Here is an 18,409-nt window from a genome sequence, read left to right as displayed (position 1 = left end):
GCATTTTGGAGGGAGGGGACATTACTGAGCAACAACTGAAAAAGGAAACAAAATAGAAGGAAAGAAACAATAATATTGTAAATCTGTCATCTCAAAGAAAACTTATTTCTGGCAATTCAGAAACAAAGTATCCTTGAAATGACTAAGTGGAGAGTATAAAAATTATTTCCCAAATTATCAATTCTCCAATATATAAACACATAAGGAAGAACATGAAGTGTAGCATAAGTGCCTTGGGAAAACATTTCACTTCTCAGCTCTTAGGGAAATCACAACTTATCAGGAAATACTGAGAATAAATGAAATGCTAAAATATACTCAAAGGCAAACAATCTCCTTAGCTTTCTAGGAGTTCCACACCAAAGGTTACTTGTTATTTCTTTTTGAATGGTTTCATGTTTCAGCATTAATATGCTTTAGGCCTCACTGTGACCAAATACAGTCATTTTTTATGTGCTTATCTGAACACATATATGAGAAATAAATCTGCCTGCACAGCTGTAGTTATTATAATGGTGAATTTATTTTTATCAACACTGATAATGCCAATAGAAATGTATTGTCACTGTATTACATTGACCATTACACTGTACAGAGAAGTTGTACAATCATAAATGAGTGACAGTTAATCAACAAAATGCACAGATGACATTTGTCTCCTATTATTCTCCCATTATGTTCAGGGACAGGAGAGTCAGTCTTGCATTTAAAGTTAAAAAAAATTTCAGCTTTGTAGATTATATTATGACAGGCAATTATTCAGTCAGATATATTTTTAAGACAAGCATTACCAAGGAAGTACATTTACAATTTACATGACAAAGATTAAACAGCAGACTTACATGTGATATAAATAAGAAACAACAAAAACGCACTTTGACAACATATTGGAATTTTTATGGGAGAATTTTTCTCATAATAGCTCTCTGAAAGCAGATTTGATCAAAGAAAGCAAAACATTTATCAAATTCAATGTAAACACTGGCTTTATTCATTCAATAAAAGATTAGTAAATAAAAGTGTGACTATGTTAAACATTTTCTTTACTAAAATGAAATTTTCCAATGTATTTTTTCTAACGAATGTAAAGTGATTAAAGTTACTCCTTATGCGTAAAATATACTCAGCTGGCATTCTCCATTTGGATAACTGAAACTTACATAATTTACTTCAAAATAATTTATTGTTTGCTGGTTCCTAACTCTTTCCTATTCTAACAAAGCCAATAAATATGAATACAACATACACACAGTAGTTTACTACCACAATATTTCACATCCAGGGGTCAAGAGGCTGTATCTGATCTGGGGCAAGGAGAGTATATGAGGGTACTTCAAAAAGCTCATGGAGAAGCCAGTATTGTTTACAGTGGGTTAAGCCACTGCTTGTGGTTACAACATCCCACATGAGACTGCCCGTTTGAGTTCTGGATGCTCTGCTTCTGATTCAGCTCCCCACTAATGCACCTAGGTAAACAATGAATGATGGCCCTGCCATCCACACGGGAGATTCAGATGGAGTTCCAGGCCCAGTCTCAGCTGTTGCAGCCATTTGGGAAATAAACCACCAGATGGAAGATCTCTATCTGTAAGTCTCCCATCTTCTCTCTCTCTGTCACTTTATCTCTCAAATAAATAAATGAATAATCTTTTAAAAGTTCACAGAAAATGCATTTCATGAAAAAATTGTTCATGGATTTCAAAAGTTTTTGTGCCCAAATAAACATCTTTTAATTCCATTTTCCACAAATTTTTTGAAGTACTCTCTTATTTTCCAAAGCCTACTAACAGAATAAACCTAAGCATGTCTATCAGTGGTTTGTTTAGTTGGCTGAAAGGAAAGGACAACAGGCATGAGTTTTTGTTTTTGTTCTCTGCAGAAAAACTTTAATTTCGGAATGGGATGGAGCAAGAAAAATTGGCACTGATGCCCCAGTTTAGGCAAGGGATTAAAGTACCTAAAATTAAGTGATAACTACTACCTCATCAGGCTTGAGAAGTGTATCATAATGGTTAGTAATAATCTTGAGCCACACTACAGGACAACTTAGGTTCAAATCTAAGCTCTCTGCTAACTAGCTGTGTGAAACTGTGCAAGTATGTTAAATACTCTGTGCCTCGATTTCCTCCTGTATGAAATAAGGATAAAAATACCAACTATTCCACTTTTTGGTAAATGAGCTAATAGCAGTGAAAAACTACCAGGTGTCAGAGAGTAATCTAAGTTTGGAATAAAGAAATAAATATATTAGAAAACAGAAGGAAGAATGCTGAAAGTAGAATTGCCTTTTGGTGCAACAGTTAAAAAGACACTTGGGACACCGACATCCCACATCAGAGAGTACCTGTGTTCAAATTGCAGCTCCTCTAGTTCCAACCAGGTTTCCTGCTAATGAGCACCATGGGAGACAGTAGGTAAGGGCTCTAGTGCTCGGGTTTCTGCCACTCATGCCACTCATTCACCTGGGTTGAATTCCTGGCTCCTAGGTTTGGCCTGGGCCAGCCTTGATATTGCAGGCATTTGAACCAGGAATGAAAGATCTCTGTCTCTCTGACTCTATCTCTTTCTCTGTTTCTCACATAAGATGATAAATAAAAATTGGGGGAAAAATTACAAAAGTACTGAGCAAATCACCTGAAATCAGTCAGCAGCTTTAATGGAGGAAGACAAGGAATATGACTAAGGAAGTAGGCACCCTGGAGAGAGGTAGCATAGGTGAGAGATGGAAAGGGCAGCTACCCTATGTAATGGGATTTACAGCAGTAGTCAGGCAGTGATTACTGGAATGGTAAAGAGCAAATGCTGTTAGCTCCCCAGAGACTAGGCAGACTCGTGAAATTCAGTAACAAGGGAAGGGTACTTAAATTACTTTACTAATAACTAGTTGAAGCATTCATTAGCAAGTGTTCCATAGTTGACCAGTGTCTATGTATATGCACAAATTTGCATGTGAGGGAGTGGGGTTGTTAAGACAAATACACAGGGGCTGGGCGCTGTGGCAAAGCGAGTTAACGCCCTGGCCTGAGGCACCGGCATCCCAGATGGGCGTCGGTTCTAGTTCTGGCTGCTCCTCTTCCTATCCAGCTCTCTGCTCTGGCCTGGGAAAGCTGTAGAAGATGGCCCAAGTGCTTGGGCCCCTGCACCCACGTGGGAGACTCGGAAGAAGCTCCTGGATCCTGGCTTTGGATTGGCTCAGCTCCAGCTGTTGCAGCCATCTGGGGAGTGAACCATCAGATGGAAGACCTCTCTCTCTGTCTCTACCTCTCTGTGTAACTCTGTCTTTCAAATAAAAAAAAAAAAAAAAAAAAAACAGCAAAAAAATATACATATACAAATAAATTTTAAAAATCAGAGATGTCTCAATGAACTGTCAGTAGTCTTTATACATTTCATTCAACTACCTAAAAAATGACAATAAATTTGTGCAAAACAATTTAAAAGGTAGAGAAAGAATGGCAACAATGAACATCTGACAAGAGACAGCTAGGTATTTATTATTCAGCTCTTGAGGGGGAAAGTAAATACAATTAGGGACTCAACCAGTTATAAACTACAAACAAAAAGTAAGGTGGGATCAAAGGTATATCTCAATTTCTTTTATTTTTATGTTCCTCAAACTACTTACCAGAAAGCAGTTTTTCTATTGTAAAGCCTATAACTGAAATAGCGTTAGGAAGAGCATAAAACCTCTGCCTAGGGAAAATTCTTGAAGACCACGTGATGGGAGACAGAATAGAAAGGTGAGATATTGGGATACTGCCAAATAAGGACCTGTGCCTCACATAAAAAGGGAAAAGCTACCAGGCAGAAGTTAGAATCCTTAGAAATGCAAACCAAGTTAATAAACAGGAGCCTTAGGCAATGAATGAAGGCCTCTTTAGAGAAGAAACAGTCACATAGCAAGACAACAAACCATTTTTTGCTGAAATGCAAAACCTCAGCATTCGTCTAAACTTTATTTTATAATGAATGATGGTTTCTGAAGGGCAAAAATGAAGATTTCTAAATATTTTATTGAAATTCTATAAAATAATAAGTCTTCTGTTTTCAGGGAGACTTTCATTCAGTTTTCTCATTTAGCTAGCATTATCAGACCAATAGAGTCCTCTCACTGCTACAATTAGCTGTCTCAGGACACTAACAACTTTTGCAAAGGCCGTGGACTGGTAGAAACAGTCTTCTTGTTGCCCAAGAAAAATTCTGACTCAACTTTCATATAAATCTCTCACAGGGGGCTGGCTTTTCTTTTCTTTTTTTTTTTTTTTTTTTTTTTTTTTTTACAGGCAGAGTAGACAGTGAGAGAGAGAGAGAGAGAGAGGTCTTCCTTTGCCATTGGTTCACCCTCCAATGGCTGCCACGGCCGGCGCACCGCGCTGATCCTATGGCAGGAGCCAGGTGCTTATCCTGGTCTCCTATGGGGTGCAGGGCCCAAGCACTTGGGCCATCCTCCACTGCATTCTCTGGCCATAGCAGAGAGCTGGCCTGTAAGAGGGGCAACCGGGACAGAATCCGGCCCCCCGACTGGGACTAGAACCCGGTGTGCCAGCGCCGCTAGGCGGAGGATTAGCCTATTGAGCTGCGGCACCTGCCCGGGGCTGGCTTCTAAAAAACTACCTAAAGCACCCAAGTTGTATCTCAGACACCAGAAATCAGTGCTTATTAATGATGATGCATTTCAATAGACGGAAGATGCTGCAGGGAAGGAGTATTCAATCTAGTTTGATCAGGGATAACAGAGATCTCAAAGTCCCTACAACTAATCTTTCTTCCACCCCAGGCATTTTAAGAGCATAAGGAATATCCTAAAGTAGAAATATCCCTCTCCAAAGACTTCACTGGCATTCTATCCTCTTTTACCCTCCCTTCCTTTAATCTTTTGCTAGTCTGTACTTAATCTCAGTTTCACTAACAGACCCCAAACAACCCAGCCCAGATATAGGTAAAATACACATATCTTCCTCCCAATAAATGGATCTCAAGAAACCGGGAATAATTAAAGGTAACACATTCCCTTAAAGAAGAGTAAAGCACATGATGATAGGTCTTCTTACCAAGAATTGCACAGAAGAGTCAGTGGATCAAATCCGGCAAGCAGGAGATGTGGTAACCACTCCTTATATTTTGCTTGTGCTTTAACTGCATGACTTATAAATTCAGATATATGGCTCCATGGTGCCACAGGGCAACCTTTCTTCAAAAAGTAGCGAAATACTGAAAACTTCTCATATTTCAGACAGTATGCCAAATGAAGTTCATTTATCTGGGCTCCATATTTCAAAAGAATATTCACAATTCCGAAGAACTCACAGCTCCACCACAAAAAAAAAATCAAGAAGTTAGACTTTTACATAAAAAATAATTCTTTTAAATTGCTACTAGAGTTATACCTGAAGGAATAAGAATGTCAGATGAGATAGATTCTTTTACACATCTAATAGACTGAGATGAAATGAAAAGGGAGTTAGGAACTTTTACTTTTCACATTCTCTAGCATGGTTTTCAATTTTCAACTGTGAACAGGTAGTCCTCTTATAGTTTAACATATTTGTCTTAAATAAATCATACTTTTTAAATTATCATTCATAAATAGAAACTATTCTTAAATTGTGATTTTTTTTTCTATAACTAAGTATCTCTACTATCAAGTACTTGCTAAACAAAGTTAATAAACAATGTGGTCAGTACCTAAAGATTCATGATTCATTCCACAAACCTCCAAGATACCATTTTTATTAGCAACAGCAATAGTCAATCTATCCCATGTACATTTTTACTAATATATCATTTATTCTCCAATTTACGCTTTGTTACTTCAAAAGTTTAAACAATATTCTCTTTACAATTAATCATTCACGTAGCAGTTAGAGAAATCTATAACTCTTTAATTTCTTTGTAAGAATGAATAATTTTGTGGCCTGTCTGCTACTGTGTCATTTGTTTCTACTAGGAAGCCTGCCACCATTTGTTCATGAATGTTGTTATGTATGTACTTTCTTCCTCTGGTTGTTTTCAGACACAGTAAAGCTGAGAGACTGCTGCCCGCAGCCATACAATAAAGAAATGCCAAAGGATATCCTTCTGACTGATGCTTCTAAAAATTTTCACAAATTTACCGCAGTCATTTTGATCTAATTTAACTAGGCTCTCATTAGTTTGCCTGCAGTTATCACTTGCTGATCCTGCTACAGAAGAAACTATACATGAGTTGCTGAATACGTTCCAGGATGTATGAAGGGCACTTCGGTGAAAAGCTAAAGACACTGCCTCATTACAAAAGCACTATATAATTCTCAAGAAACCTCATGGGCATTGTCTACCTCAAAGAAAAACCACTATAAGAACATGTCTGTGACTGTAGATTCCTAGAGTAGATTAGATTAGAAATAAGACTTATCACCCCCTAAATTTGCATGCTCTTAAAGGCTGCCTCCTTTAAGCTGCTTTACATAGTAATCTGCCATCAGGGAGACCCAATAGGCCTGTGCACCACAAATGGCATTAGTTTTCAATGTGGAAAGCCAGTCATTCAGATGGACACAGAAGTCAGCTTTTGGAGAGCCCTGGCAGCTCTGCTAGGCAAGAGTTGGGTCAATGGAAATGGAACTGCTCCAGGAGTTGAAGGATTCTTGGGTCAGAGCCACAGACCCTGCTGGCTCTAAGCTGAAAAAAGGCCTTCACTTGGTCCAGCTTCCAAAGTAACCACCACTGTTGAAGGGATGGGCAAGGAGGGTCAAGTACCATTACAGGCAGAACTGTAAATTTCCTTTTAAAGATGCCACCTACTTTCTATTCAGGGCATCTCTCCTTCCAGGTCAGCTAGGTAATGGAAGTCAACAGGGTGCTATCCCTAGGGAGGTTCACAACTCCTTTACGGTGTCTCTTCTGGCACTCCATGTGAACAGATAGATAAGTCTGGGCCTCATACTTGGCCAGGCCTTAAATCCCACCTGATTATTATCAGGCCTCTAAGGTCAGTTTCTATTTGACTCTCAATGAGAAAACTTGTTTGTGGTTTAGATAGCACCTTTCTTAGGTCCTCTAATAATGACTCTGTCCTTTGTTTTAGACCCTGTGAGTTGAATCTGCTTGTAGATTCATTTTCTCCTGACTTGAAACAGTGAAATTCTAGATGGCCATGCACATGAAACCTCAGAGAGAAGCAGCTTCTGCAAGCTGGCACTGTATTTCCACAAAAAGCCACCTCCTGCTGAGAAGCTACCTCCTGCTGGAACCCTGTCTTAACTGCCATTCCCAACAATGCCCCTTTTCCTCATGAAGCAGCCACAGCAGTCATTGCCCAGTTCCCCAAACAGAAGTTAGGGTCCAGGACCCGGCACCATGATGTACTAGATTAAATCTCAGCCTGCAGTGCCAGCATCCCATATGGGCACTGGTTCAAGACCTGGCTGCTCCACTTCTGATCCAGCTCTCTGCTATGGCCTGGAAAAGCACTGAAGATAGCCCAGGTGTTTGGGCCCCTGCACGCATGTTGGAGACCTGGAAGAAGCTCTTGGTTCCTGGCTTCAGATTGGCCCAACTCTGGCCAATGCAGCCATTAGGGAAGTGAACCAGTGAACCAGCAGATGGAGGATCTCTCTCTCTCTCTCTCTCTCTCTACCTATCTACCTCTCTGTAACTCTGCCTTTCAAATGAATAAATAAAAATTAAAAAAAAAAAAAAAAGAAGTTAGGATCCATTCTTCTGGGTGGGAATGTGAAGAGTCAGATGAGTTAATAGGCAGTCAGGGTGGTTCCAGTGGAAACTGAGGAAGCAGTATCTTTAGCAAGATCAAAATTGCCTGCCTGCCCACTCCTTGAAAGCTTCCAATCTTAGGAGAATAGCAAGGGAGTGGCCATGCCTCCTGAGCTCCCAGTTTATTGTAAAGTAATTTTACAATAGGTAAATAGGTATCCCATCCTTCTGGTGGCTCTTTTTGTTTTATCATGAGCAAGCTGGATAGGATAAAACATTGTAAATCAGGTCTTTTGATGGTTTTTGTCCCTACCTTGTAACTGAATGTCAAGATCTTTTCTTCCCCAAAATTGTGCTTAAAAACCCCAGTACCACAGGCAGAGTGGACAGTGAGAGAGAGAGACAGAGAGAGAAAGGTCTTCCTTTGCCGTTGGTTCACCCTCCAATGGCCGCCGCGGCCAGTGCGCTGCAGCACACTGTGCTGATCTGAGGCCAGGAGCCAGGTACTTATCCTGGTCTCCCATGGGGTGCAGGGCCCAAGCACCTGGGCCATCCTCCACTGCACTCCCTGGCCACAGCAGAGGGCTGGCCTGGAAGAGGGGCAACCGGGACAGAATCCGGCGCCCCGACCGGGACTAGAACCCGGTGTGCCGGTGCCGCAAGGCGGAGGATTAGCCTAGTGAGCCGTGGCGCCGGCCTCGGGTTTTGCCTCTCTTGGAGACCCCCTCCATGCCTCAGGCTGAAGGGTCTTCAACTCTAATAAATCTTGCTTTTAAGAAAAAAAGAGAAGAGAAGAGAAGAGAAGAGAAGAGAAGAGAAGAGAAGAGAAGAGAAGAGAAGAGAAGAGAAGAAAGGGAAGGAAGGGAAGGAAGGGAAGGAAGGGAAGGAAGGGAGAGAGAAAGAGAGAAAGAAAGACAGAAAGAAAGGAGAGAAAGAAAGAGAGAAAGAGAGAGAGAGAGAGAGAGAGAGAGAAAGAGAGAAAGAAAGAAAGAAAGAAGGAAGGAAAGAAAGAAAGGAAGGAAGGAAGGAAGGAAAGGAAGGAAGGAAGGAAGGAAGGAAGGAAGGAAGGAAGGGAGAAAGAGAGAGAGAGAAAGAAAGAGAGAGAGAGAAAGAGAAAGAGAGAGAAAGAGAGAGAGAAAGAAAAAGAAAGAGAAAGAGAGAGAAAAAGAAAGAGAAAGAGAGAGAGAGAAAGAGAGAGAGAGAGAGAAAGAAAGAGAGAGAAAGAAAGAGAGAGAAAGAAAGAGAGAGAAAGAAAGAGAGAGAAACCAGAAATTTTCTAGGCATGTATGTTTATATGTGCAAATCAGGGACAGTTTGAATTCTTCCCTCAAGTACTCGAAACCGTCAGCAGCCAAACATAGATACTCTAGTTTTTAAAGACACAGGCCAGAGGACATACTTTTGCTACAGAATATAAGTAGATGCTATTGATATCCCCTAAACATACCTTATCAGATTAGATGCTACAGACAGGCACGCTGTTACTTTCTGTTTAGAAAAAAACTTCAGGCCGGCGCCGCGGCTCACTAGGCTAATCCTCCGCCTAGCGGCGCTGGCACACAGGGTTCTAGTTCCGGTCGGGGCGCCGGATTCTGTCCCGGTTGCCCCTCTTCCAGGCCAGCCCTCTGCTGTGGCCAGGGAGTGCAGTGGAGGATGGCCCAGGTGCTTGGGCCCTGCACCCCATGGGAGACCAGCAGAAGCACCTGGCTCCTGGCTCCTGCCATCGGATCAGCGCGATGCGGCGGCCATTGGAGGGTGAACCAACGGCAAAGGAAGACCTTTCTCTCTCTGTCTCTCTCTCTCACTGTCCACTCTGCCTGTCAAAAAAAAAAAAAAAGAAAAAAAAAAAGAAAAAAAAGAAAAAAACTTCAAAACCAAGAAATTTTGTTATCAAAATTTCAATATAGCACATAAACATGTGACTAAAGCTAAGAAAAATTTTAAGGGACACGACCAAAAGATAAAACATCCTCTAAACTGTGAGAAGAACATGTACATATAAACTTGTCTAAACTAACAAACTTTACAGAGTATCTACTCTATTCTAGACACTATGTGAAACATGTTACCTGCAACATTGGCCTTAACCCTTGCAACAATCCTAAGACATTCTATCCTAGATGCAAAAACTGAAGCTTAGTCAAAAAGCTAGTAATTGGCAAGAATGGAGTAATATAACACCAGAATCTAACAGTGACTATGACACAGTAAATTTCAGAAATATTTCTCTTCTAACTATTACGAAAACTGAAGACTTCATGAAATAATCAAATTGAAGAATATTTTAAAGCTAAATCTATGTTTCTGAAAGTATGCTCTGTGGAACTTTAGTATCTGAAAATGATCCATATGTAAAATGCTCTCTAATGAAAAAATTTAAGAAACTACAAAGTATTGAATGAGCCTAGAAGAGAAAGGAGGGTGAATTTATTTCTAAGCAGGATGCTGGTTACATTTTCAAATTATACGCTAAGTGTGTCAGGATGGCCTAGCAGTCTTTTTTTTTTTTTTTTTTTTTTTTTTTGGCCTAGCAGTCTAAGGCACCAGACTCAAATTATATGCTCAATATTTTTCATCAACCTCCAAACACTCTTCAGAAGTAAAATTAAAGCAAGGGTCTATTCATTAATCCTAAGAAAGCATAATAAACAGTACAAAGTGCCCAAAAAGTCTATAAACACAAGAGTAATAGTGTGTCTATTGTAAATATACATCCTACATATCTGGACTTTGCAAACCTTCGCAGATTCATCGTCCATTAAGAGATTCACAAAACTCATCACCACATGAAAAATTCACTGAAGCCCTCCAGTAAAGAAAACTATTTAACACTGCTTAATCTGCTTCCCTTACTTACTTAACTACAGAATCCTTTATATCTCACTTAACATCTAAAAACAATCTATAGAACCAGTATTCCACAGAACACACATCGCTCTAAACTTCTTCCAATACAGTACTCACATTGCCTTATGTTAGTAGGCTTATGAAACTGCCTGGTGCTCAAATATAGATACAAACTATCATTTATATGGAGAATAAAAAACACAAAATAAATTGGAGAATCACAGAACTGGGAGGATACATGCTCCAGAAATGCGAGCAACTGCAGTACTGTTATATGACCTTGATTATCACATACCACGGACCACAAAGTAAATTAGCTTGGACCACCTTGGGCTAAAATATAACTTATATGGACAAATGTATATATTTCCTCTAACACTTCAAAAAATTCTCCCTCAAGCTATTATATGAATTTGGAAAAACTCTTCAAATACAAGATTTTTAAAAAATAGTCCATCTAGCTTAACATAAATATCAAGAATTAATTGCGACATAAAGAGATGGCATGTTATATAAACAGTAAACATCATCAGATACTGAAAAACAAAAGAAATTTAAAAGTAAAGATGTCTAGACCTTATTTAGGGTTTGCTTGTACATGTTATACACTCTGTTCTTGAAAATTCAACCATGTTCAGAAAAACAGTAATCATATAAAAGAAGCACAGTAAGAGAAAATTCAGCATGAAAACTTATAGAAATAGGCAACCATTTTGAGCACTTTATGTTCATTCAGTTAACCAACAGAATATCTAACCAATGTGTTAGCTGCATTATCAAAAGGCTATAAGTTTCACTGAATGGCTTTCAGCTATTGGCTGAAGACATCAAGTTTTGTCAGATGTGCCCAAATATGATAACTAGAAAGGAACACAATAACTTCTATGAAACTAATGTGATAACAATGATCAAAATCAATGAGAAAGACAAAATTAGGTCAGCTAAACCATGATATTCTATAGCCATATATAAAAGCCATTAAATATTAATTCAATTGTCCAAAATTCCAGTTGGAGGAATCTTTTTTAATATGTTCTCATTTAAATTTAATCACTCAACTATGCCCCTGAAACTCTGGCTACCTATCACTGCAGCTGTTAACTTTTTAATCCCAAAGGACTAAGACTGCTTTAGCTGAGAGATCTGTATAATGGTGGAGCAGACAACTTTCCAACACACCTAAAAGCAGGGAAAAGAGCTTAAAGGTCATTACTTTAAAAGGAAGTTCATCCTCTCAAAGGGAAACCCAACAAAAATGTTTCAGAACACTAAACCTGAGCTAAAACGTTTCTAGATGAATAAAATAATAATGAAGAAAAAACTTAAACCCAGGGCTATTTATACTTATTATTTTAATTTTTTTGATGTAAATTTTTTTTTGACAGGCAGAATTAAACAGTGAGAGAGAGACAGAGAGAAAGGTCTTCCTTCTGTTGGTTCACCCCCCAAACGGCTGACAGGGACAATCCATAGCCAGAAGCCAGGTGCTTCCGCCTGGTCTCCCACATAGGTGCAGGGCCCAAGCACCTGGGCCATCCTCCACTGCCTTCCCGGGCCACAGCAGAGAGCTGGCCTGGAAGAGGAGCAACTGGGACAGAATCCGGCACCCCAACTGGGACTAGAACCCTGGGTGCAGCGCCGCAGGCGGAGGATTAGCCTAGTGAGCCACGGCACCGGCCAAAATTTTTTCTTTCTTTTTTTTTAAAAGGCAGAGTTAGACAGTGAGAGAGAAAGAAACAGAGAGAGAGGTCTTCCTTCCGTTGGTTCACCCCCCAAACGACCGCCACGGCCGACCCATAGCCAGGAGCCAGGTGCTTCCTCCTGGTCTCCCATGGGGTGCAGGGCCCAAGCACCTGGGCCATCCTCCACTGCCTTCCTGGGCCACAGCAGAGAGCTGGACTGGAAGAGGAGCAACCGGTACAGAATCCAGCGCCCCAACCAGGACTAGAACCCGGGGTGCTGGCACCACAGGATTAGCCTAGTGAGCCGCGGCGCCAGCCTTAATGTAAATTTATTACTTATAAAAGTTAACCAAACACAACTGGCCAGTAGTATAAGAAAAGGCATAAATAATAAAAAAAAGTGCAAATGAGAAATCAAGTCTTCCATTCATTAACACCTTGAATCAGAAAAGTGTTAGCTAAATATTATTTAACAATCTTGCACAAAATTAACATTATTATGACACATTGTTGCTATAAAAATTTCAAAAGTTGCATCATTAAGTTCATTATCTATTATCAAAATCTCTAAAATTTAGAATATCAAATAATTAATTAAAAAAAAAGAATAAAGGGGCCAGGAATGTGGCATATTGGGTAAAGCTGCTGCCTTCATGGCCAGCATCCCATATGAGTGCCAGTTTGAGTCCTGGCTGCTCCACTTCTGATCCAGCTACCTGCTAATGGTGTGGGAAAAGCAGAAGATGGTCCAAGTGTTGGGTCCCTGACACCCACATGGGAGATCCAAAAGAAGCTCCTGACCCATGGTTTTAGCCTGGCCTAGTTCTGGCCAATGCAGTCATCTAGGGAGTAAACCAGTGAGTGGATGATCTCTTTTTCTCTGTCTGTCTCTCTCTCTGTGTAACTCTAAATAAATTAAATCTAAAAGAAAAAAAAAAAACAAAACTTCCAACTTACCCGGTATCTCTGTTGTGACAAAAATTTGAATTATTAAAAAATGACATATAAGAAAAAGTATATTCAAATATTCGCTCCTCATAAATGGCAGTTTAGATTAATTTAATCAACATTTGGGCATACGGTTACTGAGAATCCCAATTTGAAGATGCTTACTTAAGAATGGGCATTTGGGGCCGGCGCCGTGGCTCAATAGGCTAAACCTCCACCTGTGGCGCTGCACCCAGGGTTCCAGTCCCAGTTGGGGTGCCGGATTCTGTCCCAGTTGCTCCTCTTCCAGGCCAGCTCTCTGCTGTGGCCTGGGAAGGCAGTGGAGGATGGTCCAGGTGCTTGGGCCCCGCACCCGCGTGGGAGACCAGGAGAAAGCACCTGGCTCCGGGCTATGGATTGGCTGTGTCAGCCGTTTTGGGGGGTGAACCAACAGAAGGAAGACCTTTCTCTCTGTCTCTCTCTCTCTCTCTCTCTCTCTCTCTCACTGTCCACTCTGCCTGTCAAAAAAAAAAAAAAAAAAAAAAAGAATGGGCATTTGGAACAACAGTCAAAATGCTGCTTTGCATGTGCACATCCAACATCAGAGTGCCAGGGTTTGAATCCCAGCTCCACTTTTGACTGTAGCTTCCTGCTAATATGTACTCTGGGAGGCAACATGTGTCTTCCAAATAGTTGGGTCCCTGCTGCTCACATGAGAGACCACCTGAATTTCCTGGCTCCTGGCTTCCACCTGGCCTACCTCTGGATCTTGTAAGCATTTGGGTGTCAATCAGCGAATGAAAGGTCTGTATTTGTCTGTGTCTGTGTCTGTCTCTCTGCCTTTACAATAAACAAATATTTTTTGAAAGATACTTACTTACTGAAAGAAATAATAAAAATGCAACAAATTTTCAGCTTTTATTTTTTTGGCTAGATGCCTCTTCATAAACAAAAAGAAAACCTATTGAGAAAATGAACATTTTCTTGTTTGATCAGGAAAGCTTTACACAAGTCCCAAAATAATGAAATGATTTCCATATTATATGTACAATGACTGACATGGAAGCTGATACTAACCATTAGCCAATATAAATGTAATAAAAGGACTAAAAATGTAATTGCTGTTGTTTTCTAGGTAAATAGAGGAACAGAAGGGAGAAGAAAATTAACCTTGATGATGCAAAACATACTATATTTAAATTAACTACTTTTATATACATACATGAATCCCTTGAGAAAGTTTTTCCCTTCAATTAAATTCTCCACAAAACAGTTAATAGTGGAAGAGATGTATCAAAAGTTAGTCCATTGGCATGGGTTCTAGACAAACAAATGAAAAATCAATTGGAAGCACTAGGAGAGTACATCCTCATTAAACAGATCTTCTGATGTTTTAACTTTTTTTTTCCTACAGGCTAACAAATAGATTTTTCAATGTCTTCTCTTACTGAAAACCTACCTCACTAAATAAGAATATACTCGGCCCAATTCCAAGTTCCACTTGGGAGAAAATAGCTTATAAACTTTTGTGACAGACACCAAAGCAGGTTCAACTGTGCTTTGTAGGGAGCTTCAAAGACCAACATTTCCAAGAGGAGAAAAAACAAAGCTTGCTAGCTCATCTTTGTGACCAAAGACATCTGTACACTATAGTGCTCCTCCTTTATTTCTGGCTCACAGCAATTTGATTGGTTTTGAGCATGCTTTTCTTCAAGTTTATCATGCTTGGGTTACCAACTTTCTTAATATGCAAATTTATGTATTCATCCAATGTGGAAAGTTTTGTGCCATTGATAATTTTCTTATATTTTTCTATACCAATTTTTCTCCTCTCATTCAGGCCTTTAACAAATATTAGACTTACTTGGGTTCTTAATGCTCTTGGTTTGTTCTTTTATTCCTTCCACTATTTTTCTCTCTCTTCTTCCATAAAGATAATTTCTATTGGTCTACCTTCACATTAATTGATCTTTTCTCTGCCACTTCCATTTTGCTATAGAGCCTACACAGTGGTTTTTCATTTAAGATATTATATTTCAGTTATAAAATTTATATTTGGTTCTTTTTAAATATTTTTCTTCTCAGCTGAAAATTTCTATGCTTTTATTTACTTTGTTTATTTCAGGAAACAGTTTATAATAGTTCCTTTCAGTTATTTTATATTTCCAATGTCTTAATCATCTCAGCATTAGCATTTGTTAACTGTCTTTTTCCTTCCTATTTAGTCATATTTTATTGGTTCTTCATATGTCAAGTACTTTTAGACTATATCTTAGAAATTATGAATGTTATGTTGTGTAGACTCTGCTGGATCCTATGTCTTGTTTTAATCCATTGCTTATGTTATCAACCTAGTAAGACTCAGACTGCAATCCCTGCATCACCTTCTATAGGGGTTCCAATGTCAGTTCAGTTCTCAAAGTCTTTGCTAGAGTACTTTGCACCTAGTCTCATGATAGTGCCATTCAGTAAGGCCTGAACCTTCGGCAATAGTTTACATCTAGCTTTCAAAAATCTCTTTCTATCTTTACACATTTAAAGCTTGGAGTGAATGAGTCTAAAATATGCAAATTGATGCACAGAATTAAACAGTAAACCAACTATAGATCTCAAAAGTATACTTTGGGGGACAGCATTGTGACATGATGGGTAAGGCCCCAGCATCCCATATATGCAGCAGTTTGAATCCTGGCTGCTCCACTTCCAATCCACCTCCCTGCTATAATGAGCCTCGGAAAGCAGAAGATGGCCCAAGTACTTAGGACCCTGCCACCTACTTGAGAGACCAGGAAGAAGCTCCTAGCTCTTGGCTTCAGATCAGCCCAGCTCCAGCTGTGTGGCCATCTGAAGGGTAACCAGCAGATAGATCTCTATGTCTCTCCCTTTGTCTCTGTAACTCTGCCTTTCAAATAAATATATCAACCTTCATTTTAAAAAAAAAAAGTAAGTACAATTTTGTAGTACTTGTGAAAGCAAAAGAAAAATGACCATTTAAGTCACTATTTAGGAATGAGATAATAGCTCTTAGAAAAATGATCCTACAGCAGTAAAAAATAGATTCCTTGTCGTCCATGAAAAAAAAACCTATCAAAGACACATTTCGGGGTGGAGAGGGTTATGCGGTTAAGATGCTGGTTAAGGTGCCCACAATCCACATTTATTTAATAACCTGCCCTGGTTCTAACTCCAGCTTTCTGCTAATGTAGACCCTGGGAGGCTGCAATGATAGTTCAAGTAATTGGATTCCTGCCACCCATGTGGGAGCCCTGGATTGGGTTCTCAGTTTCAGCTTGTCCTGATTCAGTGCTGGCCTTTATAGACAAGTAGAGAGTAAATCAGAAGATTAGAGCATGCTTGCTCTTTCTCTTGCCTCTCAAAAAAAATTTAATAAAAATTTTTAAGATAACATTTCTTTGCTAGAGTTAGCAAAAGACAGTGAAACAAATGCTACTGAATAATATTTTTCCCATTAGGTTTTTAATTCTTAAAGGAAAAGGTCCATGTTTCAGCTTCCTCAGTAAATGGTCAATTAATGTTACTGACAGAAAAAGAGCTGTCCCCAACAATTTTTTTCTCTTAAAAAAATATTTGGGGGAGGGGGGTGGCGCCGTGGCTCACTTAGTTAATCCTCCACCTGTGGCGCCGATCTCATATGGGCACCGGGTTCTAGTCCTGGTTGCTCCTCTTCTGATCCAGCTCTCTGCTGTGGCCTGGGAGGGCAGTGGAGGATGGCCCAAGTCCTTGGGCCCCTGCATCCGCATGGGAGACCAGGAAAAGCACCTGGCTCCTGGCTTCGGATCAGCGTAGCTCCAGCCGTAGCAGCCATTTGGGGAGTGAATCAACGGAAGGAAGACCTTTCTCTCTGTCTCTCTCTCACTGTCTAACTCTGTCAAATAAAAAAAAAAAAAAAAAAAAAAATTGGGGGCCAGTGCTGTGGCGCAGAGGATTAAAGCTTAAAAAAAAAAAAAAGTGGAGCAGCTGGGACTTGAACCAGTGCCCATATGGGATGTTGGCACTGCAGATGGCAGCTTAATCTGCTACACCACAGTGCTTACCCCCTTTCAATGTATTTCAATCAATCTTGGAAAACCCAAAAGACTATTTAAGATCTTTCTCACCAAAATTCATTTATCTGAATCTATGGTATAAAGCATACTGCCCAATTCTCAAAGGCTCCCATTAATTTTTTTTTTTTGAGATCTTATTTACTGTTATTAAACCTTATTTTTGACTGGACTCAGATTTAGAAGTGGACGCTCTCAGAGAAGACAGCCTACGTCTCTTGGCAATCTGTTCCTGGCGTTTTTCTTTGGCCTCCTTCATTCTCTTGGCCAAGAGTTTAGCATATTCTGCAGCCTCCTCCTTGTTCTTAGTACGCTGTTTCTTCAGAGCAATTCGCCGGCGTTAGTGTTGCAGGACACGTGGAGTAACCAGACGCTGAATCTTGGGTGCTTTGGTCCTAGGTTTCTTACCTTCTTTGTTTAAGGGCTTTCTTACAACATACTGGCGTACATCATCATCTTTAGAAAGATTGAAAAGTTTACAAATTCTGCTGGCTCTTTTAGGACCCAGGCGACGAGGCACCGTGGTATCAGTCAATCCAGGAATATCTTTCTCTCCTTTTTTTACAATAACCAAGTTGAGAACACTCAAATTGGCATCGACAATGCAGCCCCAAACTGATTTGCGCTTTCTTTCTCCAGTTCTCCTTGGTCTGTAACAGGAATGCCCCTTACTCAGCAGCAGGCGGACCCGCCCATGGGTCAAGACACCTTGCTTCATGGGAAAACCTTGTTTATCATTCCCACCACTGATCCGGACCACATAACCCTTCCATTCTTCACCCAGAGCGTCGGCAGCAATTTCTGTGGCCATATGCTTCTCATAGAAAGTACGAAGTTTACGTTCATCGTCCACTTCGATGAGTTTCTGGCAGCCAGTGGCTGGGAAGGAGATATTCAGCTTCATTTTGAAGCAGCTGACCGCCTCAGAGGCGCCAGGGGAAAGAGCGGCTCCCATTAATTTTAAGGTGTTTCAGCGTTAACAAGGGTATTGTATTGTGTGGTTTAACTCAAGCTGTGCTTCAGAAATGATGAGCAGCCGCTATGACCAGAAGGACAAAAGCAGCATTCCTCCACAAAATTAGATGAAGGCCAAAAACGATTACCATTATATTGGACGGGGACACACACACACACACAGATATACATTATCTAAAACTGTTAAGCTCTCATCTAACAAAAAATGTTTAATTCTGTATT

The 18,409-nt window shown here is 40.0% G+C and overlaps 2 protein-coding genes across 8 annotated transcripts in view; both read right to left on the bottom strand.

Moving 5' to 3' along the window:
- ASB3 (ankyrin repeat and SOCS box containing 3) overlaps positions 1-18,409 on the bottom strand; it is a 190,648-nt gene that overhangs the window by 16,067 nt on the left and 156,172 nt on the right. For all 7 annotated transcript variants that reach the window (XM_051829002.2, XM_008252739.4, NM_001205047.2 and 4 more), the window contains 1 exon segment: positions 5,052-5,309. In XM_051829002.2, coding sequence (XP_051684962.1) covers positions 5,052-5,309 — 258 coding nt within the window.
- LOC100348810 (small ribosomal subunit protein eS6-like) lies at positions 17,126-18,209 on the bottom strand. The gene has a single exon (XM_051842891.2). It carries the CDS (start codon positions 18,165-18,167, stop codon positions 17,553-17,555), a length of 615 nt encoding a protein of 204 aa, XP_051698851.2. The 5' UTR covers positions 18,168-18,209; the 3' UTR covers positions 17,126-17,552.

Source organism: Oryctolagus cuniculus, chromosome 2 (assembly GCF_964237555.1).
Source record: "Oryctolagus cuniculus chromosome 2, mOryCun1.1, whole genome shotgun sequence".
NCBI lineage: Eukaryota > Metazoa > Chordata > Mammalia > Lagomorpha > Leporidae > Oryctolagus > Oryctolagus cuniculus.
This window is presented reverse-complemented; position numbering and strand designations above follow the sequence as displayed.

Coding starts and splice junctions, on each gene's coding strand:
- LOC100348810 (XM_051842891.2), bottom strand. CDS start 18,167: ATGGGAGCCGCTCTTTCCCCTGGCGCCTCTGAGGCGGTCAGCTGCTTC.